This window comes from Limulus polyphemus, unplaced genomic scaffold (genome assembly GCF_000517525.1).
Source record: "Limulus polyphemus unplaced genomic scaffold, Limulus_polyphemus-2.1.2 Scaffold242, whole genome shotgun sequence".
Taxonomy (NCBI): Eukaryota; Metazoa; Arthropoda; class Merostomata; order Xiphosura; family Limulidae; genus Limulus; species Limulus polyphemus.
The window spans coordinates 314,823-339,466 of NW_013665852.1; the positions used below are offsets into that span (position 1 = coordinate 314,823).

Genomic DNA, 24,644 nt, shown 5'->3' on the forward strand with positions numbered 1-24,644 from the left:
TTGTTATACTAGGATAACAGTAAAGTATCCTAGAAATATATTTTATAACGCACACTTGTAAAATGATAGTTACATAAACCCGGTTAAATATTACCGACAATTTTTTGTGATATCAAACTTGACATTCATTCATTAGTTGCCTTAAAAAATCCATTTGATTCGTTTCTTTTATTTTTTGCGATTAGATATTATATGTTTTTATTCAGATAGAGAGTTTGTGCAGGTAATTGTTTGTGTACTTGTACGAGTTTATAATTTTTTTCTGGCCTTTAGTGTTAAGAATGTAGACCTATGAATTGCTTTAATTTGAAATAATTAAGGTGTTAAGGCAGTGCCTTTTGGATAACGTGAATTTCGGTTTAATTTGCTCAATGACACGGTTGTTTTAGTCAGACATAACATGACCTATAGGTTAATTAATAACATCAGTTACATGGTCCAACAACTGATGTTACCGTCTTATATCGTTACAACCTGCTTCGTGTAAGAGTATAGGATAAACAAATCAGCTAATCACGTAATCCAAAGGTGCAAAGAGACATATAATAACATATTGTTGAATATGTACACAGACAAATTAAGGCTATATAAACAATATTTCTCTCTTATAATAAATATTAAAAACACGGCAATACCAAAACATTATTAATAAGGACGTTTCGGAATTTCATTAAATTCCATCATCAGCGTGAATATCTAAAAAAAAGTTGGTTCATAATATTCGAACTACAAAAACCAACATTAGTACCTGTTCCAAAACATCTACTAGTCATCATCATCCCTTTCATTGGCAAACAGTTTTAAACTCAAATATGAAATTCAAAAAATAATCAAACATATTGCCCATAAATTAAGCTACGTTTAGTATTTACGTCGACATTTAGAATTAAAAATATGTTTAAAACCAAAGACACTTTACCCATTCGTATGCGCTCGTGGGTCGTACATAAATACATTTGTGGTAACTGTAAAGCTACCTATATTGGTAAAACTACACATCACCTACTAATATGTGCACTCTAGCACTTAGGAATTTCAGCAAGAACCAGATATAAGCTAAGTGATCCACCCGAGTCTTGTATCCAATTGTACAGTGAAAATAACAACCACCCCGTACTTCTAAAGAACTTTAACATTCTCGACTCTGGAACCACAGATTATGAACTCAGTTGCGTATATTAACCTTGAGGAAGCCCTCAAAGGCGAAACGTTCGTTGAAAAAAAATATATATATTATATATATCTGGAATGTAAAGGTTGATTTTTCTAAACTTTGTAACAAAATGTGTAAATCCCTACAGTATGCACTACAGATTTTGAAAGGAAACAAAAAATTCTCAGTTTTATATTTGATATTTATTATTATTTTGAAGATACAGTGTTTATACTGATATTTAAGCCTTTCTGTATAATAGTTTCTCTTAACAATGTTACTTACTAAACATGTGTATGCCGCACGTTTTATCGTATTCCATTATATTGTTACCCTTTAAATCTGTTTTTTCTAAATTTCCGAAAACTCGCTCAATGCTAATGCCGTTTTCTGTAGTTCGAATATTATGAACTAACTTTTTTGAGATATTAACGCTGAAGATGGAATTTAAGGAAATTCCGAAACGTCCGTATTAAAAGTACTATTTCTGTCTTTATTGGGACATTTATAGGCGTAGAATAAAAGTTAATAGGTGTAGATAGAAAAGCTTTCACCAAATATCTAAGCCTAATTTTATCTCTACAGTAGTCAAATAATTGGGTGAAATTCTAAGAACGAGTGAAAGGAAAGAGAAATATTTGATAATATGTCAACCACATTGTTCCTGCCATATCCAGTGCCGAAGAGACATTTCACCAAACACCAAGACTTATCAGGCCAGCTGGGATACAACAGACCATAGTGGTCTAGACGCTGTTTATATTATAAACTGCATGAACAACCGTTATGTGTGAAACAGATTCATGTGACGTATAAACAATAATGAAAATGAAGACAGGACATTCTTGTATGAAGAACAAGAATATAACATCATTTGTTTATGAATATAGCTCAGCGAAATGAACTCATTCGCGATCATTCATTTTATATGCTCAGAAACCAGGAAAATTTATCGAAATATCAAGCATTTTGTATTTGATTGATGTATTACCCTTGCCCCCAGAGGGGGGGGGGACGAGGGTATTGTAATCGGGTTCGTCTGTCTGTCTGTATGCGTTTCCGCGCGCGTATCTCGAAAACTAATAGACCGAGGTACACGAAAATTTTACATAAGATGGGGAGTCAGTATGGGACAGTCCTCCCCAAATTTGGTCCGGATCGAAATCCGGATACGGATTCTGGAACACTTTTAAGCATTTTTTTTTTATAGTGGGGAGATAGGGCGGTTTTGAGTTAATAACTCTGTAGAGTGTGATCGGATTTGTACCACATTTCATGGACACATTAAGGTTGAGACTTCTCATCACACTACAAAAATGATCCGGATTGTTGATCATTCTAGATCCGAGAAGGATTTTCTGTGTTTTCGAAGGTGAAATTTGACGTTATCCAGTATAAACGTGTGCAATCTCGAAAAGGAGCGACGGGGCGAGGGCATGTAATCTCTCTGATTGCTCTTGTTGTGTATTGAAAGAAAACCAACAAACCATATATCATTAAATTCAGTGTGAAAAACCTTCATGGGAATAATAGTATCGAGTTTAGCCCTATGATAAGAAAGGGGTTAATTAAAATTCCTTAAGAAATAAAAAAAGATATAAGCTGAATTATTCACTTGAATTTTTTTTTCAAATAAGATTCAAATTTATAATTTCGTCACTAGATCCTCCTTTTTTTTTAAGAATATTTTTCTGTAAATTTGTATATATATTTTTTGTAACTATCCTGTAAAATTAAATCGGAAATGCTGCAAAAGAACCTAACAATTATGTTTTGATAGTGATTACATTTGTTTGTTTTAGCGTGGTGGTTCAGCGGTAACTCTGAGTGCTTATAACGCTAAAAATTAGGTTTCGATACCAATGGTGGGCACAGCACAGATTTCCCATTGTGTAGCTTTGTTCTTAACAACAAACAAACAAAGAAAAAATGCGCTCTGTTCACTGCGAGGAATTCAACCCCGGATTTTAGCTTTCTACGTCCGTAGAGTTATCGCTGTCTCGGCAGGGGAATAGAGATTATGAATGAGAAATTACTAATTAGGTAACTTTCTATAGGTTCTAATTAACATGCGTAATGTGCTAAATCGTAACTTCACGAAATAGGTCGCTGTTTGTCTTGTTACTGTATCGGAAATCAGTTGGTGGGTTTCCCCTTTCGAAAGAAAACTGTTAGTAACACAAACTTTACTATTTTAAAAAAATCGGTTTTATGAATCACTTTGCCACTCCTTGGTTTTGTTTGGTTTCGTGGTTTGAAACAGGAATTCGTGTTAGTTTAATTAGTTTTAACAGATAAATAAGAAAAGTGAGTTTGTAAATTTTAGTTTTTACAGAAATAATTTACGCCTGAGTTGACTGACTGTGTTAAGTATTCTCATACGTGAAAATCGTTGGCTCGATTTATGTTTGGCAGAACGGGAAATATCCTCGCTTTTCTTTTCTTTTTTAACGAGGTTCCGATATTTTCATGTAAAATACGGACTTTTAAAAACCGTTTATAAAACTTTGCTGCTGGTACTTTATCCGTAGTTTTACACACTGTGTATGTGTGTGTCTTTACCAGAATCAACTTTAACATTACTACGTTGACAAAGTGTTGTTTTATCGTTATGAATACGTACATACATACACATATAGATGGAGTATGTCGTATCCACAAACAGATATTGTGTGAGGCTTATGCATTTATAAGAACTTATGAGTGAAAGCAAAGAAAAATATGTAATAATGTGTCAACCAAACTATATATCTATCTGCCACACCCTGTGACGACGATGCCTTACCCACAATACCAGAGTTCATCAGATATTGTAGTGGTGTTGAATGTTAATATATTTTATAATAAGGATAATGGAATATATTTTACAAATAAACCATCACGAAGTATCTGTGTCTTTTTTGTTGCTATTTGACATTTCTGAGCTATAAAACAATAGGAATAAAATGAATAATTATGACCTCAAAAGATTCTTCAAACTTGAAACGTTCAAATATTAAGTATAGTTACTCGTAATTTGATGTGAAAGTTTGGATCTAGTGATTTAATTTTAGCTTTGTGTTATAAAATTTAGACGAAACATCAGTTTGAATGTTTGTAAATGTGCCTCCCTCCCATAGCTGATTGATAACCTTGAGGACATATAACATCAACATTCGGAGTGCTGACCCTGCGGTGAGCACAGCAGAAATATTCCATGATACAACGTTGTGTTAAAGAATGAACAAACTTTTAAAATGAATGACTATTTTTCCTTAATTACTATATGTAATATAAAGTTGCACATTTAAAAAATATTCAATGTTTAATTGTATATAAATACACCGGTGTTGAAACGTAAATGGAAAAATCTTTTAAACAACTGTATTCCTGGAAACTACATACTGTTCGTAAGGGTTTTATTTTCAAAGGTGGTCGTTTTTTGTTTGTATGTTTAGTGGAAAGGCTTCCACGATCGTTATTCATTTCATTTCACTTATCACATAACACAACAAAAAAACGACGACCTCAAAATTTCGGTGAAGCGAGCTGCACAATGTCTCTGCTGTTCTGTAGCTTTGTTTGTTTTTGAATTTCGCGCAAAGCTACACGAGGGCTATCTGCGCTAGCCGTCCCTAATTTAGCAGTGTAAGACTAGAGGGAAGGCAGCTAGTCATCACCACCCACCGCCAACTCTTGGGCTACTCTTTTACCAACGAATAGTGGGATTGATTGTCACATTATAACGCCTCCACGGCTGAAAGGGTGAGTATGTTTGGTGTGAGAGGGATTCGAACCCGCGACCCTCAGATTGGAAGTCGAGTGCCTTAACCACCTGGCCATGCCGGGCCGTAGCTTTGTTTCGTGTAGCATTAACTAAAACTTGAAACGGCAGATGCATTAGCTTTGTTTCGTGTAGCATTAACTAAAACTCGAAACGGCAGATGCATTAGCTTTGTTTCGTGTAGCATTAACTAAAACTCGAAACGGCAGATGCATTAGCTTTGTTTCGTATAACATTAACTAAAACTTGAAACGACAGATGTATTAGCTTTGTTTCGTGTAGCATTAACTAAAACTCGAAACGGCAGATGCATTAGCTTTGTTTCGTGTAGCATTAACTAAAACTTGAAACGGCAGATGCATTAGCTTTGTTTCGTGTAGCATTAACTAAAACTTGAAACGACAAATGCATTATCTGAAAAGTTTTAAAATCGCAATAAAAATGCAAATTATTTTTTACGCTTCATTCTCAGCTTGCTCATTACGTGTTCTCAAATACAAAGTTGATCAAATGTCTTCTTGTTTTCATATTCGGAAGATTTAACATTCACTCACTCAAGACCAAAATAATGAAGTTTGCTTTACTTTCTTTCTTTGTAAGTTAAATTGGAAATGCGTTTTGTAAAATATGTGATAATGTTTTTTATCTCTAACGAGCCAAGATTGATGGGAAGGGCGTGAGAGAAAATTAAAAGGGGAGATCCAAAATACTCAATTTAGTTGCTCAAGACTGAAAATGTCAATTTCCTATTACATTCACTCGTAAAGTGATTAGCTATTTGCTGTCAGATAATTTTGACAGATTTAATATGGACCAATTTATTACAACAGTTTTCTGTTTTTCAACCACAATTGTAACCCTAATGGAAAAACTCGACATCTAAATATGCTTAACTGTCCTTTTGAAGCCCTCTTTTCGGTTAAGATTCACAGTGGTTGGCCTTGTGAACTTCCGCCTTCTTGTGAAATTGAGAAATAATAATACTTAACCCCAAATACAAAATACTTAGATCGTTTCGTTCTACCCCTCTCTCCTTCCCTCCTTGATGGTCCCCCTAGTGACAGGTAGTAGAGAACACCGTCAGGAGTTCAGACAAGATTACAGTAAACCCGAAATGCTTTAGTTGCTAGTGAGTAAAATATATGAATTCTCTCCTCCATTTTGAATGTCGAAGTATTGGATTTGAAAAATTAATAAAGTTGGCTGTAGATTGCATAATTTCATTTCACTTATTTCCCTAATTAAATATATGTTGAAAAACTTTCCTGATAAAAGCAATTCAGTTTTGCACTACAGAAATAGTTCCTGTTTCAGAGTACGATTTCAAGTATTGTTTATTAAAACATTTTTTTTTCTCTTATTAAAGTGCAACAGTAACAAGTATACTTTTTGTATTTGAAAATTTAAATTGTATATTGTTTTCTGTAAGTGGATATATATCAGAAAGGGTGAGGGCAAGGCACGGCGTGGCTAACACTATAGTATCTGTGTACAAGTGTATACCGAAGTACAAGGTTAGATATAACATAGGACGTGCCCACATGTTTATGCAAAGCATTATTATAGGATTAGACGTCAAAGCAAGGCGACAGTGATAAACATATTAAATGCTTCGCTCGAACTTTTTTTTTAAATTAAGCACAAAGCTACACAAAAGGCTATCTGTGCTCTGCTCACCATGGGTATCGAAACCCGGTTTCTAGCGTTGTAAGTCCGCAGACTTACCGCTGTGCCACTGGAGGCGCTCAACCTTTTACTCTCACTTGTAACAGTTTTAATTTAGGACAAAGCCACGTGGGGCACGATAAGTCTTATAGTTTTAGTAATTAAAATTGTAATATTTATAAAGATTGATTAGTACGATATTCAAAGAAATGTGGGTTGTCTCCCTATTAGTTATCGAGCAGGTGCTTAAGATTTTAATTAAGCTTATTACCAAAAAAAAAATCATTGTAAGATTAAATAAGACTTGTTCGGTTTTTGTGTTTAGGATTGAACCTTTTATTATATAAAAAGGTTTCAACTTGCAGCCATTCTTTGAGGACTGAGCAGAGTGAACGATTTTTATTGTAAGTGCTGTTAATTTCTGTAGGTTTACTGTACGTAAAATATGCTAGGTCATGTGTCAGAATTAAAAAGAAACAAAAAAGATCAAATGAACAGAATAGTTGACAGAGGAGTATTGTTGTTGATGTAGTACCCCTCTTATGTTGATGCTGTATTGTGTATACACCTCAAGAGTTAATTTGGACATTCATTAATAGCATGTACTTATGGGTGTTTTGTGAATAGGCGAGGAAAATTGGAGTTTTTTATTATTTTTATTTCTACAACAACTACTATTATCATGATAGATATTATTACACCCACTTTTAACTACCGTTATTACCTAAGAATTGTCTGGGAAGCTTAATTTGACAACTAGGCAGAAAATATTTTTTTGTCCGGCTTTTCATGAGATTATATAAGAACTACCGGTTCACATTAGACAACAATTCCTGTCCCAGGCAGCTGAGAATTATAATAGACTCAACAACCAGTTCAGTCGATTGTTAGAAAGATCTTAAGACTGGGAAGTCGTCTTTTTTTTTTTAGAGTTAATACTTTTATTTACTCCTTATAAAATAATATTTAATTCCATTTAATGTAGAGTATATATAGCATAAATGTCACCAGCGGTTTTCAGTCTACACTGCTTAAAAAACAAATTTGTGGAGCTTGTAAACCATCGAAACCTACATTATGTTCTTCAGAATATGGCAAAGCTCATATATCTTTTTTTTTTTATTAAGTATAACCAGTTAGTATGTTTTTCACCACGTCATGCTGACGTAAATTTACTGTGGTTTTCGTTTCATTTTATTTCACTGATATTTTTATGTTAGTTTTTTTTACGAAACACGTAATATAATAGTAATAAAATAATTGCGTAGGCGAGGAAATAACGTAATATAATAGTTTCATTTGTGATGAGGATGACGCCTGTATATAAACATATACAACTCTTAGGATCAGACTTTTAAAAATAAATTTCTTTGTTGGCGGTCCACACTGTATCTTAAAGAAGGACTTAGACCCTAGATTCTAAACAATCAGACAACTAACAATATTCCTAAAGAAGGGCTTATTCCTGAAATGCTCAGACACCTCATCACCAATTTTGAAGAATGGCTTAGACCCGAAACGCTCCGACAAGTCATCATCACGTTTGAAGAAGGGCTTAGACCCGAAATGCTTAGACAACTCACAACATTACTGAATAATGGCTTAGATTCATAAGGTTCAAACACTTCATTAACACCCTTGAAGAATGGCTTAGACTTGAAACGTTCACACACTTCATCAATACTCCACAAGAATGTCTTATACTCGAAACGTTCAAACACTTCATCAATATCCTGAAAATGGGCTTAGACCCGAAACGTTCAGAAAACTCACTAACACTTCTGAAGAAGGGATTAAACCTGAATGTTCAGATAAATCTCAAGACTACCATATCTTTGTTGTTCGAATTTTCGATTATTCTTTATAAATGACATTAATTGTTATAGGCCAAAATGTATCGAGTCACTATGATAAATGCGTTAAATATCATAACATTGAAACAAAGAACTGTTATCCGGATCGGTTTATTATTGGCCTAATGTCACAGTAAGCAGTGCAAAAAATAAACAAACACAAAATGGCACACTTTATAAATGTGTTGATAATGCTGCTTTTCACACTTTATAAATGTGCTGATAATGCTGCTTTTTGAGTTTATATTGTGTTACCCTTTCTCTTTCTCTGTCTATATATAATTATGCATATCAAAAAAGCAGCATTATCAACACATCTGTTGTTTTACCATATAACAAAGCACAACTGCACCTTCTCTTGATTTAGGTAACACACTTTTAGGTCGATACAAGTTGAAATATGTATTCTCTGATACAGGATATTCTCGGCAGGGTGACAGAACACCTCGCAACATGTAGGTGTATTTAAGTATGTGTACTTTCCCACGCGTCTCATTTTGTGACAAATTTAACACTAATATGCATGAGACATCCAAATTAAATACATTTTTGAAAAGCCATTGCATTTTCTGAATGTTCACATGCTTTAAGTACAGATTGTTAAACATGATAAAGAAAGGAGAAAATCGCAGTATCAAATTCGCTGTTTTGACGATTCGTACAGATAGTAAGAATTTAGGAATGGTTAAAGACTGAAATAATTTAATGTGGTTGTCGAACACAAATCTTTAAAAATAAAAATGTTTGTTGTTGTTTATAATCAGAGTTTTTGTTTGTAATTAAGCACAAAGCTACATAATGGGCTATCTGTGCTCTGCCCACCACGGGTATCGAAACCCGGATTCTAGGGTTGTAAGTCCGCAGACATACCGCTGTGCCACTGGGGGGCTTATAATCCGACGAAACGCATTGTATTGAACTCCCTCACACGCGCGCACACCAGGCCCGTACGCAGAATGTTAGAAAGGGAGGTTTTAATTTGTGGGATCAAAAGCCAACACATATTATGTAAAGCAAAATTAGCATGCAAAGCACACTAATGCTGGGAGGTGGCATACGACTGTTTCAAGTAAAAGAAATGATAATGATTCGTCAGAATAATGTAGACTATGTAGAAAATGTTAAGTATCATAGGTAGCCGCGCTATGACTATATAAGCAAATTTTTTTACATAAAAAATAGGGGGGTTTGGCTGAACCCTCCCCCCCCCCCTGCATACGTGCGCGCACGCAATAGTATATTTTTTATATGTATCTCAGAAATGTTAACTGTTAAAGTCAGAATGTTATTGACATCACGTGGACAAAATTAACCCTCATGTATTATTCAGGAACGCGTTAAACTTAAATCTACACAACGCTAAAACTGGTGACAAAATGAATCCCAATGTATTAGTCATGGAGTTGTTAGGCCTAATTCTGCACGAATTATAACACTAGATAACTAACTTTCTGATATATAGAAAATTTTCTAAGCTGTTATTTATATTAAAATGTTAACGAGGTGTGAAATAATTAACAAGTAAAGGAAGTTATTTTATACTTAGACTTTATGTGTTTGTTTGTAATTAAGCACAAAGCTACACAATGGGCTATTTGTGTTGTGCTCATCAGGTTTTTAGGGCTATAAGCCTTCAAAATTAATGCTATGTCACTGGGAGCTATATTTTGGCTTAGCAAGTTGGTCTGATGTTTTAATATTGTTTGGCCCATGTTTAAGTTGTTATAACATCCATTAAGTAAATCAGCCTACCAGTTTAGGCATAATCCAAATAGACAATTCAGGTTTAGTATATTACTAGTATTTTCAATCGTTTTTGGGAAAGGTATCAGTAAAGCTATATAATACATAATACATGAATTATAGCTTGGTCTGGGGATTATCAGTAGCTTCTATTTGTAGTTCTTAGATCCATATTTTACAGTTTCTTTCAAATATTTTACACACAGTCCAACATAATTAATTAAAAACTGAAATAATGCATTTCCAGGACTTTATGAACAAATTTGGCTACCTCCCATCATCAGATTTTCAGACAGGGAACTTGCGAACGGATGAACAGCTTAAAAAAGCCATCAAACTGATGCAGAGGTTTGGAGGAATCAACGAAACGGGCGAAGTGGACGAAGCAACAGTCAAGCTAATGAACAGGAAAAGGTGCGGCATGCCTGATTTGATTGGACCCTCTGATAGGGTGAAACGATATGCTCTACAAGGACAGAAATGGGAGACTACAAAGCTCACGTGGAGGTTAGTTTGGTTTTTACGTTTTTTAAATACATTTTTGATACTTTTTGTCTGTAGTGCATACTGGATGGATTTACACATTTTGATAATAAAGTTAGAAAAAAACGACCTTTACACTCCAGATAATTATAAAAAAAACTTTCGCCTTTGTGACTTCTTCAGGGTTAGTACATAAAACTGTTTTATGTACTAACCCTGAAGAATCTGCAAAAGCGAAACGTCAGTTAAAATATAAGTTCTTTTGTAATTATCTGGAGTGTAAAGGTTGTTGTTTTTTTTCTAACTTTATTATCGACATTTTTGATAACCTATTATTCAAAAGATTTACAGTTTGTTTTCGGATATCGCAAAGCTACTCAAGAGCTCTCTGCAACAGCCAACGATAATTTAACTTCTGGAGAAAACAAAAAAGATTTATTTTTTCATTAAGTCTATCAAACGATTATTTTTCATAGAGGATTTGATAAAACGTCTAATGTGAGGAGATTTAAATTTTTACAACTATTATATCGTTGATACCACGCCTATAAATTTGTATATGCTTTAAATATCATATACAGTACATAAAAGGAATTATCTTACTGTAATGGACATAGCGTGTATATATGTATCTATGTATGTGACCGAAGTAATAAATACAATATGGTGCCATCTATTGAATGGCACCGCATTTCTTTATCACAGAACACAATTTTAAATAAAAGTTCTCTCCTCACATGAACAAGACGACTTTCATTAAGACTTTACGTAATATAATTTGTAAATATGGTACTAAAAATGGGGTTCTTAAAAACTGTTATTTTTTCAAGAAAGGATACCACTTTTAATATATAGAACATTACAGTTTATATCAGCACAATCCGAACACTTTTCCAGTGCATTACTTCCCAGAAATATCCCTTTTTAGAAAATGTTAACTTTTAAATTTTTTTAAAATAAGATATGAATACTAGTACAAACAGCCGCCCGTAGGGTAGTGTTTCTAATTTTAGAAATGAGTATACTGTTGTTAAAGTTATTATCGGCGTGTTAAAATGTGCGTAAAAAAAAAATAGTATTCCTTCAGAATAGCGTGACGTTATAATATTTTAATGTGAAATTTGGTATTGTTGATATATCGGTTCTATTTGAACAATAAACATAAAAAAAAGAAATACTTGGTAAATATCACCAACAGTTTTACGGCAAGTGTTTGAGTATTGAATGAATAGTGAATAACACAGACGTTTTAATATTTAGTTCAAATAACATCTGTACTGATCGATGAGAAGAAATATTGAAATATCTGAAAGAAGCACTTCTCGTGTTCAAAAACACAATTTATAAAATTCTGTCGAGTGCAAGCACAGAATACATAAGCTTTATGAAATGGTGATATAATTTTCACTCCATAGTAAACAGTGAGGTTTGCGATTAAATATACAACTGTGCTCTGAAAATGTAAAAATTCCGCAGAATTATCCAGGACACAAACTAGTTATCATACTTGCGATCAGTTGCATCAACTGGAGTGAAGAAAGAGTTAATAAATACTTACGTATTTTTAGGATTATGACGAACTGTGTAAGTCACATTTCTGAATATGCTTAAAAATGACTTTAAATATTATTTGCTGTTCCGTTTTGTTATAAAAACCACTGCATCGTTACAGGTGGATAAAGATATCTTTGTTTGTTATTAAGCACAAACAACACAATGTGTTGTGCCCCCCTGCGAGTATCGAAACCTGATTTGTTAGCGTTGTAAGCCTTCGGACTTACCGCAGAGCCACCAGGGGGCAGGTTGGAAAAGGAAAATGTAATGAAAAAAAAACATTTGCGAGTATCAAAATATTTAAGTGTCTTTCTGCTACAAACATCTCCAAAGTCCAAATAGAAAAGTGGGATCAGTAGAGAACTAAATATTAACTTCTGATCAAAGCAAGCTATCTATGTTTATCAGAACTAAAAAGTAATCCAATAATGAATTTAATATAATGTTCTTGCGTTCTTAACTATAATGATTAGAATGAATTATTTCAATGAGTGGGCACCCTCGATGCTAGCGGCATTTTCGATTATAATCCGAAGTTAAAATAGTGGCAAACAAACACTACATATCTATTATTATTATTGTTGTTTTTAAGAAAACCCTCCGTGCGTTTGGAGTTTGTAACACGAAGTTGAGAGGTCATGTATGCTTTATATCAAAATGATGGTTGTATATTTTTGCAACAAATATTTGTTTTCAAAAATGCTCTTTAATATTTTTCCAATAACCACCCAACTTTTTTTACGATGGAACTCACAACAGCTGATAATTTCAAGGCTACTGAAATGTGAATGCTACTTATCTATATATCTTAAAAGGAAAAATAAATATTAACAGTGACATTTTAGCCCCAAGTCCATAAACTAACTTTATAGAAACATTAGAAATGAAATAATTGGTCTGAGACAAGCCAGTGTGGATTCAGAATGGCTTATCAAGGAAGCTGTGCCAAAAGATTATTTGTTTTGTTGTATTTCGAACAAAGCTACTCTAGAGCTATCTGCATTAGCCGTCCCTAATTTTGAAGTGATAGAGGGTAGCTAGCTAGTCGACACCACCCACCACGAACTCTTGGTCTACTCTTTACCAAAGAATAGTGAGATTGACCATTATAACGCTTCCTCGGCTGAAAGGGCGAGCATAGTCGATGACGGGATTCGAACTCCCGACCCGCAGGTTGCAATGCGAGCGTCCTAACAAACACCAGGCATTGTACTAAAATATAAGAAAATTTGAAAATAATTTATGTTTTTTTTTGTTATTATTACTTGACACAAAATTATGTTTTACATAGTGACTTGACAGCAGAGTCACAAGGAGAATATGACCCATCAGGGTCATGAGTTGTTACAGGCATTTTGGAACTTTCGAGCAGACTGATAAGGCTTAGGGATGAAGATGGTCTCTGTCTGACAAAACCAAGATGTGCGTGAGAAGGAAAGTGTTGAGTAAACTAGCCTTGTTGTACACATGACATCTATTAGGATGTTTCTAAGAATCTACACGACCCGTTATCATGTGGGGGGGGGGGGCAAAGTCAAAATCAAGAGATGGTGGACCCGCCTCAAAGTTTTGCCATTACAGTCAAGAAAATAGGCAAGCTCCCACAGTCTGGCTTAAACTAACCTTACAGATATTAAACCCGTGAAATCGTACTGTAGACTTGCAGCTATATATATACTCCATCATAGTAAATTCTGGTTGACCCTGACCATGCTGTCTCATGGGATGTCTGCAAGAATGCTTCAATCTCTCTGATAACCTACTGCTGGTATTACCAGCAGGTGGCAACAGAATGACCCCGATCACACTGTGTCAGGGCTCAGGGGATATCAGCAAGACCGCGTCGGTCTCTTTGGTTACCTGCCTTTGATAATTTTGGGAGTTATGTGAGAAGGATACATTTCGGGATCAGTAACACTTACAATATTAAGTATTCACTAAATCATTCAGCGAATACGATTACTATGCCATTGAATTTGAAGTCGAATACTTTAATTTTCTCTACCAAAGTGGCCTGGCATGGCCAGGTGATCAGGGCGCTCGACTTACAATCTCGACATGCTCGCCCTTTCAGCCGTGGGGGGCGTTATAATTTTACGGTCAATCCCACTATTCGTTGGTAAAAGAGTAGCCCACGAGTTGGCGGTGGGTGGTGATGACTAGCTGCCTTTCCTCTAGTCTTACACTGCTAAATTAGGGACGGCCAGTGCAGATAGCCCTCGTGAAGCTTTGCGCGAAATTCATAAAAAACCAAACCCTACCAAAGTATTCTAATATTCCCAAAGCTGTGTTCAAATGCATTCGAATACGAATATCCCATGTCTGGCAAACAGACAATATAACATTTTTCATATAAAGATTGACCAAGAATCACTCCTTGAATGTCTCCTTCTTCTTCTTCCCAGGTTGTAAATGTCAACTTTTGTGTTCATCAAATTTCGAGACCGTCATTATTACATCCGCAGTACATTAATTTCTCTTTCAGTAGAAGCTTCATTCTCACGGGAAAGTTTCCCGTGGGAACGAAGTTTGTACTGAAATAGAAATTAACACTTTTTTATAAAAAGCAACGTAATATGATACGGTATTTTATAGGTGAAAACCTTGGCTTTCTACTGGTTATAAATAAAATAGTATTGAACGTCATAGAGAACTATTGACAAATCCTGAAAGAGAGGATATGACAGGTGGGTGTGGCAAGAGGGGGCTGATTTTCTATTTGATGACTATGTGAACAAACAAAATTGAAGACAATGAAAATTACGTTAAATTTCGTACTTATCGAAAGTGTGCTTGCAGATTTGGTGACAATACTGACACCTTTTGAAGAGGCAACAGATTTTACCCAGGATCATTTATTAGTTCAAGTTATGCAGTGCTATGTGTTTATGGGCTGATGACTGAGATTGGTAGCGTGCAGTCCAGATATGTATTCAATCTTGTTTCTGTACAGAAGAAATCTATTTACGCCCGGCTGACTCAGTATGAGCAGCGAAGTGTCTTCTGCTTGGATGCCGCATTGGATCCCAGATTTAATTTTGACTAGTGTTTTACTAGACCTATTGTCTATGAATCCTATCGAATCCTCCTTCAACAAGAAGTCAAAAAGTTCCTCAACAAATAATCCTACAATCATGGAGCCAAAATAGGACTGTAAATCCCACCCTCGCAAAAGAAATAAGCTCTTTAATGTCTTTGCTGCCTCCAAAAAAAATCAGCCACTTTATCTTCAGAGGATACAAAGATCAACACCTACTTCGATGGTCCTTGCATTCCTGAAGGAAGCAACCCTTTAGATTATTGGAAGAACCATGAAAAAAACCTTCCTATGCTACCTCTACTAGCCAAATGCTACCTGAGTGTTCCAGCATCCTCTGCCCCCGCTGATCCTTTGTTTAGCATCAGAGGCAAAACCCTCAGGTCTGATCGCTGTCGTGTCACTGACAAGACATTTGAGAGACTGATGTTCATAAAGAACAATGGACAGTTATAATATCTATAAGTCTTCTTTAAAACTATATTTTTGTTTTAAAACTTTGTTATTACATTTTCAAAAATATAAGTATTGAAATATTATTATTTGTTCAAATTTTGTTTGTTTCAGTTTCTAAAAAGTTTGTTTCGTAAAATAAAAAGTATTGAAATCTTATCGTCTGCTGTTTTATTATTATTGAAAATTACCTGACAAAGTATTCATGAATACATTCCTATGTATTCGTATTCTAATACTTAGCATTTTTCCTGTATTCGTGTTCTTGTTCATAAAAATAGGAAGTATTCGTATTTGTATTCGATTACTGATCTCATCCCCACTGTTTACTGCTGTTAATTTCTTTATAAGTTTTTTTTGTCAAATTGCAGAGAAGAGGGTTTTCTTGTAAAGACGTTTCTTTATATATTCGCTAGTCAATTTTAACTGGTACTCATCGAGCCTCTAACATATCTACCATTTATGATTCCTGACTTAAGACTTAATCTTAGCTTGTACCAGTTATGGCTTTAATAACTTATAAGAATATTTTCTTATTTTTAATTTAGCTCACAAAAAAAGAGACAACAACGAAATTTTAGTGATTTTTTATTATAAATTAATGTGATTTTATTAAGCATTCAGGTTAAGATAAAGCTGTGCACAGGTATTAAAACTGAGTAGTAGTTGGTGTTACCACATGTTCCTGTCACGTGGATCATATACCTAATTGCTGGTTGCACTTCACGTCTTGGGATGTAAATAAGTTATGGGAAATAAGGTTACAGTATTCTAAAATGAAATATTGTTATATTAAAACAACCCAAGTTTCTGCTATAATTTTTTTTTGTCTTATAGAAGTACTTTGATCTGTAAAGGATGCAGCCTAACATTACACTTAAGAACAATTCCGTGTAGAAATGTTGCTTTAAACATATCCGAGATATGGACGAGGAGAGGGGGGGGGGGGGGCTATGCCTATAACATGACAGTTTGAAACTAGTTGTGAAAGATGTATAAAATGTAACTTTTAATGTCAGGTACATATGGGGGAATGAGCTTTTTAACGACATTCTATTCAATATTGTACGGCAGATAAATAGATAGATGTTTTTATATGTATGTATGTTTATCTATCTATTATAAAACGCCGAATAGTGTGGCATGTCAGTCCGTCTTATGGCAATAACATAAGTAAAGATGGCCTATTGAGTTAATCTCTAGATTTCTTCTTTTTTTTTTTAATGTATAGGATTTCAGTTACCAATCTGTATGTAGCGGTATCTATACTAACAACTTAGTAAGACCATAAATTACCGCCTGGTTTGCGGGAGAAATAAACCTTATTAGGAACTAAGAAGATGTAGTTAATTCCTAATACTAATATTCACATTTCGACAAAAACTATTACTTTTCGTATCTTTCCTAAAAACTGCAAAACAACTGGTAGGCTGAGGACAAGTTATTTTCCTTACGAAAGAAAAAAATAAACAAATAATCGTTATATTTCTTTAGTTTCACTTATAATCAGCCTTTATAACTTGCCATTATCGAACAGAAAACAAGGACATAGAAATAAAATTTAAAAATGAAGTGGATAATAAAGCAGCTTAATGTTTGTTTATCATATGCTTTTCAAAAACAGGGACTCAGTGATAGTACATGAAGCAAACATCTGGTTTTTGTAAATTTTATATATTTATTTATGTAATGTTAGTTTCATTAAAAGTGTTATTTGAAATTTAGATAAATATAAATGGTTAATTTCTATTTTTTGTTACATATATATTTTATATGAGGATTATTTCGCGTCATTATTTTTGTATATGGATTTCGGACTAACCTAAACCTCCTAAGCTGGCCGAACCTCGTGAGATATTATCGAAAATATTACCAACAGGAAGAGTACTCAACTGACGAATCAATAAAAGTTGGGCCCGGCATGGCCAGGTGGTTAGGGCGCTCGACTCGCAATTTGAGAGTCGCGGGTTCGAATCCCCGTCACACCAAACATGCTCGCCCTTTCAGCCGTGGGGGCTTTATAATTGACGGTAAATCCCACTATTCGTTGGTGAAAGAGTAGCCCAAGAGTTGGCGGTAGGTGGTGATGACTAGTTGCTCTTCTTCTAGTGTTACACTGCTAAATTAGGCACATCTAGCATAGATAGCCCTCGTGTAGCTTTGCGCGAAATTCAAAACAAACGATAAAAGTTTTTGATTTATGACTTTGTATCCTACCAGTTAGACCGATGTATTAAATTAGATTTATTAATAACTGGGTTACTTTTAGTTTCGATCTATGTGTTTACTTGGTTCAGAAGTTAATAATGATAACTGTAATAATGTGTGGTCTGTATTAGTATGTTATCGATTATTCATATAAAACACATTGAACGATTGATCATAATACTCGATAATTAATAAACGGCAGGAAAACCAAAGACTTGTTGTACGAAACACATTTTACACAAAAAGAGGTCAACGAATTTATGCTTTTAACTTTCCATCTCACACCTCTTTTTACTCTGTAAACTTCATATTGTAGACTTCGGCGGAAGTGGAGACCCCTACAATCTCCTTACATTTCTGTTTATTTACGTTAGTAATGGCCTGTCTCGATCCTAGTGCAAGTCTATGTGATAGGAGAAAAGGATCTGTATGGTTCTCAGAGATATTCCGACGATCATAAACAAAGATCAAGTTAAACCTTGTCGATTGGACATGTTTGTAAAACGCTTCTTTAACTCGGGTGAAGTTTAAGGAGATAAAAAGCACTCAAACGTCACAGTCGCGATACATTATAATTGATGTAGCAATTGTGTATTGGAAAGAGGCTGAAAAGACATTGTTTGGTAATGTTTTGGTGAGTGAAAGTTGTAGTAGGAAAACTCCTTACAGCAATACTTGAGAATGCCGTTTAGAGACTTGGTCTAAGGTCAGCTGAAGAAACACAGTAAAATCAGAAAGCTCACATTTAAAGATTTAGATACTTTTATCATGAAATTGCATACGTACTTAGCTCTCTAGTGATTGAACTTGGAACTAACTTAATTTTCATGTGCCGATAAAGCGAATGAAAAAATGGAAGTTCTTAATCAAGCTCTCATTACATCACAGCGATAACAACACAACAGCTCCCCCTCGTGGTTAGCCTGGAATCTCGAGTAAGCAAAATTTCAAATGACTTTACATCAACACCTTATCTTCAGATTTAAAGTTCTCCTGTTTGACATCATCTTTGACGTTAACCAAGAGAATTTCCCTGTCAAGTTGTTACATGAGTAATTGACGAAGTGCTGCTTTTCCAGGGGTTGTTGCAAAAACATTTAAGTTCATTCTGCAGGCCTAGTTGTTTGATTGAAATACGATCTTGAAATGATACACGACGTCCTGAAGGAAAACGATTATTAATATAAAAAAAAAATATCAGCAAATTTAGATCGTTGTTGACAATAAATAAATTATTTCGAAATCTTGAAATGTATAGAAATTGGAGTCGTTTTCGATAAAAGTATGTTTTATGAACAATGGACTTTTGCTGCTTCAGTATTAGCATTGTTTGTATAGCTTAATGAAAATCTTTGTTATTGTTAACAAGTCTTATACACAAAACTGAGCCATTGTGAATGTTGAAAGAATTGAAAACATCACGTAGAGCGGGTAGTTCGAGTGGTTAATGTTTTAATATAAACTTATGTCAGCTATAATTGTCAGTCATCGTTCTGTTATTTTTAATATAAATAACTGACCGGTTTTGTTATTCTTGACGTTTTATACACTTCTGAGTCTGAGAATGATTTACAAAAATAAGTTCGCTAGTTGCTTTGTAGAATTACCAAAAAGTGACTTCACATTTTTGATATCTGAACATAATAAATATTAAAATTAATATACATTTTGGTTCAATTTTTTTAGTCTTTTCATCATTCTGTGACTTATAATTCAATACTTCTAGTTGTATTAAATATATATTTCATTAAATTAGAAGTTTTTTGGTCTTTTCGTGTATAAGAGGCAAAGTATATCCTTTTGCGATTTTTTTTTGTCCGTTAGGTAAAACGTAAATAGTTCCATGGATTCCAAATATGGAAGTTCGTGATACACAGAAGGCACATATTCCTTAAAAAATAGCCCCTGTTACTGCCAGTATGTTTTAGGCTTAACTTCTTGCACATAATTAAATATATAAATAGAAACTGTACAACAAACATTAAAATGTCCCTGCCAAACTCGTTTCTTTACGCTTAGGAAGCCGTATACTGAACTTCGAGTTTATACTCTTAGTTTATTTTAACTAGAGTAACTACTGTAGACGTAGCAAATCTCGTTTTAGCTAAAATATTTTATATATTTATTAATATTACAAGACGATTCGCTTTCGTATCCAGAAAACATAAATTCTAGATATTTAATTTGTGAATATACACATTATTGTAGAGTTCGTGGTTACATTATTTTTTTTATATAGTCGTGGTTGATAAAGTTTTTAAAATGCAGCAAATTATTTTTACAATTTTATGTAAAGACCACAAATCTTATTAATATACACTGCTTCCTAATCCGTTTAACGGATCAATGGACGGTCTCAGATCCACTGCTGTTGATGGGTTAGAATGTGGATTCAGATATATTTTTATTTAATCCGTTTAACAGATCAGGGCAAGGTTTCAGATACATCTCTATGGAACAAGCCAGGATGCGTTTTCAAATAGTGCTGTTAAATACTTTGAATGGGTCTGGATACGGTTTCACTCAGATTGTTGCTAACTACACTGAATGGGTCAGAATACGGTTTAACACACATCACTAATGAATAATTTGAATGGTTTAGGATACGGTTTCATATACATTGCTGTTACGTAAGTTCAGTGTGTTAAGATATCAACATTGGGGTGTTTTCCTAATTTGACTGAAACATATGTTAAGAAAATTAGAAACCCCCCCCCCCCCAAAAAAGACTATTCCAAATTCTGCCATTCAAGATCGATTTGTAATATATCTTACCATTGAAGGAGGACTATCATATTTTTATTAAATCTCTAGAAAGTGAAAAATAAATCCAGTTTTCTTCCTCTTTTGATGCATTAAAAATATTAGGTCTAGTAATGGCATTTCCGAAGGGAAGGGGGAGGTGGCTGATACAGATGAGCTTGTTACCGGACTTGATCAGCAAGGACGGTTTCTAAAGTGATATGTGGGAGCTGTCATTTACCTGACTACTAAAAACATAGGAGTGTACCACACAAACGCGCTCACACATACCACAGATCTGACGTTAAAACGACGTAAAAAGACATTACCTTGCCCAGACAGAGCCCAACTTAGCGTGTTTTACTTTACGCCTACTCCTTCTTGAAATAATTGGATGGTTGTCACAGTTATGGGAAATTCTATGACGAAAATCCAAATGTTTCATGGTAAACATGTTTTGGATAACTGTGGTTGGCGCCGTTTCCAGACCTGTCGCGATTTTTTATTTTATGTGCTGAATATATTGCTGGGACTCTAGAAAATGAGTAGACTTTAATAACAGTTGATGCGGTCAAAAAGTTATCAATTTGGCCATTAGAAGCATGCACAGACACACACACATAAAAAAAAACTTGTTGTGCGACGGTCAACATTTTTTACAGCCATAATGAAGGAATAAATCACCTCAGTACGTTAGTTAAGGAAAAGTAACGTGGTATAAATTGATAAATTCAGTTATTTATTTATCGCAATTATCCTTCGTATCGTGTTACTAAAGGAAACATTTTGATCTCTTATGAACTAAAATCTGTATAAAGTAGACGTTTTTCCTCCGATATTCTACCAGTTCATTGAGTACCTTTTCCCCTGGTAGTCACCAATCGATGGTTTATCAACTTACACAAGAAGCCGATGAGGGTCAAACGTCAGTACCAAAGTAATGAATGGGGTGAAAAGTTGGACCAGATGGTAATAGCCTAGCTAAAAGTACAGAACTAGTCGACCCACGTGTGTCTCTTTCTCTAGTTGGAGACACGGAGGAAACTGGCCCGCCAATAAACGCCCCCTCTTCTAACGCCCCTAGAGGTTTCCGTCCTTCGTTTTAAGTGCAGACGTAGCGAGCCATACACTGAGTGCATAGACGATGATCAGAATTAACTCAGGAGATATCGTTCGTTATTGATCTTGAGTCGTTATTAGACATCTGTTAGCCCTTCTCTTAGCATGACATTTCCTTGATCTTGAGTCGTTATTAGACATCTGTTAGCCCTTCTCTTAGCATGACATTTCCTTGATCTTGAGTCGTTATTAGACATCTGTTAGCCCTTCTCTTAGCATGACATTTCCTTGATCTTGAGTCGTTATTAGACATCTGTTAGCCCTTCTCTTAGCATGGCATTTCCTTCCATTGTTTCATGTTCCAGTATAGCATAAAGTGTTGACACGAAACATATACAGACAATAACTCTCACTCATCTCAAGATAATAGTTACATTTAATTAAATTATTAGGCCCCATCTTAATTAAAGTGCATGGAATTATTGGACTGTTATTACAAATTCCTTGCACATTGTATATATTTATTATCCATTCTGAGAATAATTATATATTCACTTTGCCCAAATTTTAGTGGCATATCTCAAAGGGTCTTTAGGTAATTCATCAATAACGACTCTCAAAGATCAATTATACAAAGCCTGCTCATTTCTTGTAATAGAGATCAAAGAAACATAAACTATTCAACTTTCTGTGGCCCACTTCAGGAAATATTTCTTTTCTAACCAGTCAAGAGCACAAGGACAGATTTGAGTGGATAATGATTCACTCAACAACCACGTCTGTTGGTGGCATTTGTCAGCAAAGCACCACACGTGAGATCAACCTGGGGAGCAATCTATCAGTGGCTTGTCTTAGGAGAGGAAGATTCTTGCAAGTCTTCTCCAGAAGTGGCTCGTCTATGGTAAAGCTTTACGCACTTTTGTGAGCCTTACAATTGCACATATTAAAGGATGTGCCTTGAAAACTCCATTTCCGGTAGTTTTCATTTAACTATGGTTTCTATCACTTCCCTGGAACGATCTACTTTTTCATCATGTTTGGAAAAATCAGCTTTAACACTCTGCCAGGATTCTATTTGGAACAAATAGCTTTACCATTTTGCTTGGAACAATAAGCTTTCATATCCCGCTGAGAACAAAGTGCTTTAACACTCTGCTTGGAACAATTGGATTTTTATCCTGTTTGAAATAAGATAGTTGGCGATACTTTATTCGGTAATGATAATTTTTACGGAGTTTATTCCGCCTGACCTCACTCACTCAAGGAGGTTGTGATGGAGCAAAACGACCCCACACCACAGCCAAGTTGAGTGAGGAAGGTTTCACGGACTAGAGTTTGCATTAGAACAGTAAGGTAGATTTTTCTAGCCAGAATGGTAAAAAGATCGTTCAAGATTGACGATAAATTAGGTTTTTCGAATATGGATGAGAAAGCAGATGGTTTCATCCAGAATTATAAAGTAGGTTGCTACACGCTATATAGTAAATGAGTCGTGTAAAGAAAGATAACTTGTTCAGGCAATATGATGAAACAGCTTTCCTATGTATAGTGATGAATTGGATTGTACCGGTTGTTATGATAAACAGGCTTGATGATAAATCAGTTTGTATGAAATAGTAAAATAAAGGAGGTTTTCCCAAATTTATGATAAATATGTTGGATGTGACTTGATAATAAAGCAGCTCGTATCAAACAACAGAATATAGATATTGTGATAAAGTTATTTGTTCTAGGCAAGTTTAACAAGGATCACGCTCCAGCCTAAATTATTAGAACATATTTCACTTCTGCCTATTATGTACGTATAACGTTGTATCTGATCTTTAAATTAGTTTTCAAGGGAAACAAGTTTGTAACACCTGAAGCAAGGACTATAGGCTGAATAAACAAACTTGGTGTTTTACGATTTTTAAAATCTCGTTATTTACGACATTTCCAAGTCTCTCTACTTTCAGAATACTATTTTTAGATAACTAGGTTAACAAAAATTGGACAAATCATGTAAACCTCGCTTAATTAGTTGACCATATATATTGGTGAAAAACTTATAGTCTGAAGAAAAAAGTATTTTATAAGATGTAAACGCGCATAAGAATAAACGCGTCAACGATAAAATAAGGTGTTGGGTGGTGTGCTTGACTGTGGATCCAAAGGTCCATTGTTTGTGTCTCCTTGCCGCCAAAAAATATGGCGCTCCGCACTCTGGTTCCGTGGGCGTGTTATAAGTGGGACGGTTAAGTCCTACTATTCAATTAAGTAGACCATGAGTTGGAGGTGAGTGCTGTTGTCTAACAACCTTCACTGTAGTATCTCAGTTCAAAATTAGGGGCAGCTAGTGCACATAGCTCTTGTACAGATTTGCGCAAATATCCGAAACAAACATCGCGGCATTGAACTCCAAACATGCTTAAAATTGTATACCCAGTGGATCATCTGTAAGTCTCTGGACTTACAACTTTAAAATCCGGGGTTCGATTCCCCACGGTGGACAGAGTGTAGATAGCCCATTGTGTAGTTTTGCGCTGAAAGAAACAACATACAACAACAACAACAAACATTTGAAATGGTTTGTAGAAGTGCAGCGACCGCTAAAGTTAAGGAACATAGCAAGGAGGTATTGCTTTTCTTTATAAAGTAAAATATTAATCATTAAATCAACTTGTCAGAGAAGCAATTTGTCTCATTTAGTTCACTAAAAGAACAACGAAAGTTACGTCACGCTACCGGAAACATCATGTCATTGAAACACTTGTAAGCTCTCTACCAGGCGTGACACTTCTTTTGTAAGACGTGAGCATTATTTCTTTATTTTTGATCTGATCTTGATAACACTGCAAAATGTACGTAGTGTCTTCCATGATGAAACGAACTGAACATTGCTGTACAAACTGTATTTTAGTAGAAACTGATAAACAAATCGTAGTTCACCTT

The 24,644-nt window shown here is 34.8% G+C and overlaps 1 protein-coding gene across 1 annotated transcript in view; it reads left to right on the forward strand.

Moving 5' to 3' along the window:
- LOC106478701 (matrix metalloproteinase-2-like) overlaps positions 1–24,644 on the forward strand; it is a 68,301-nt gene that overhangs the window by 5,980 nt on the left and 37,677 nt on the right. The window contains exon 2 of the mRNA XM_013939264.2: positions 10,425–10,684. Within this exon, the coding sequence (XP_013794718.1) occupies positions 10,425–10,684 (260 nt within the window). The remainder of the gene's footprint in view (positions 1–10,424; positions 10,685–24,644) is intronic.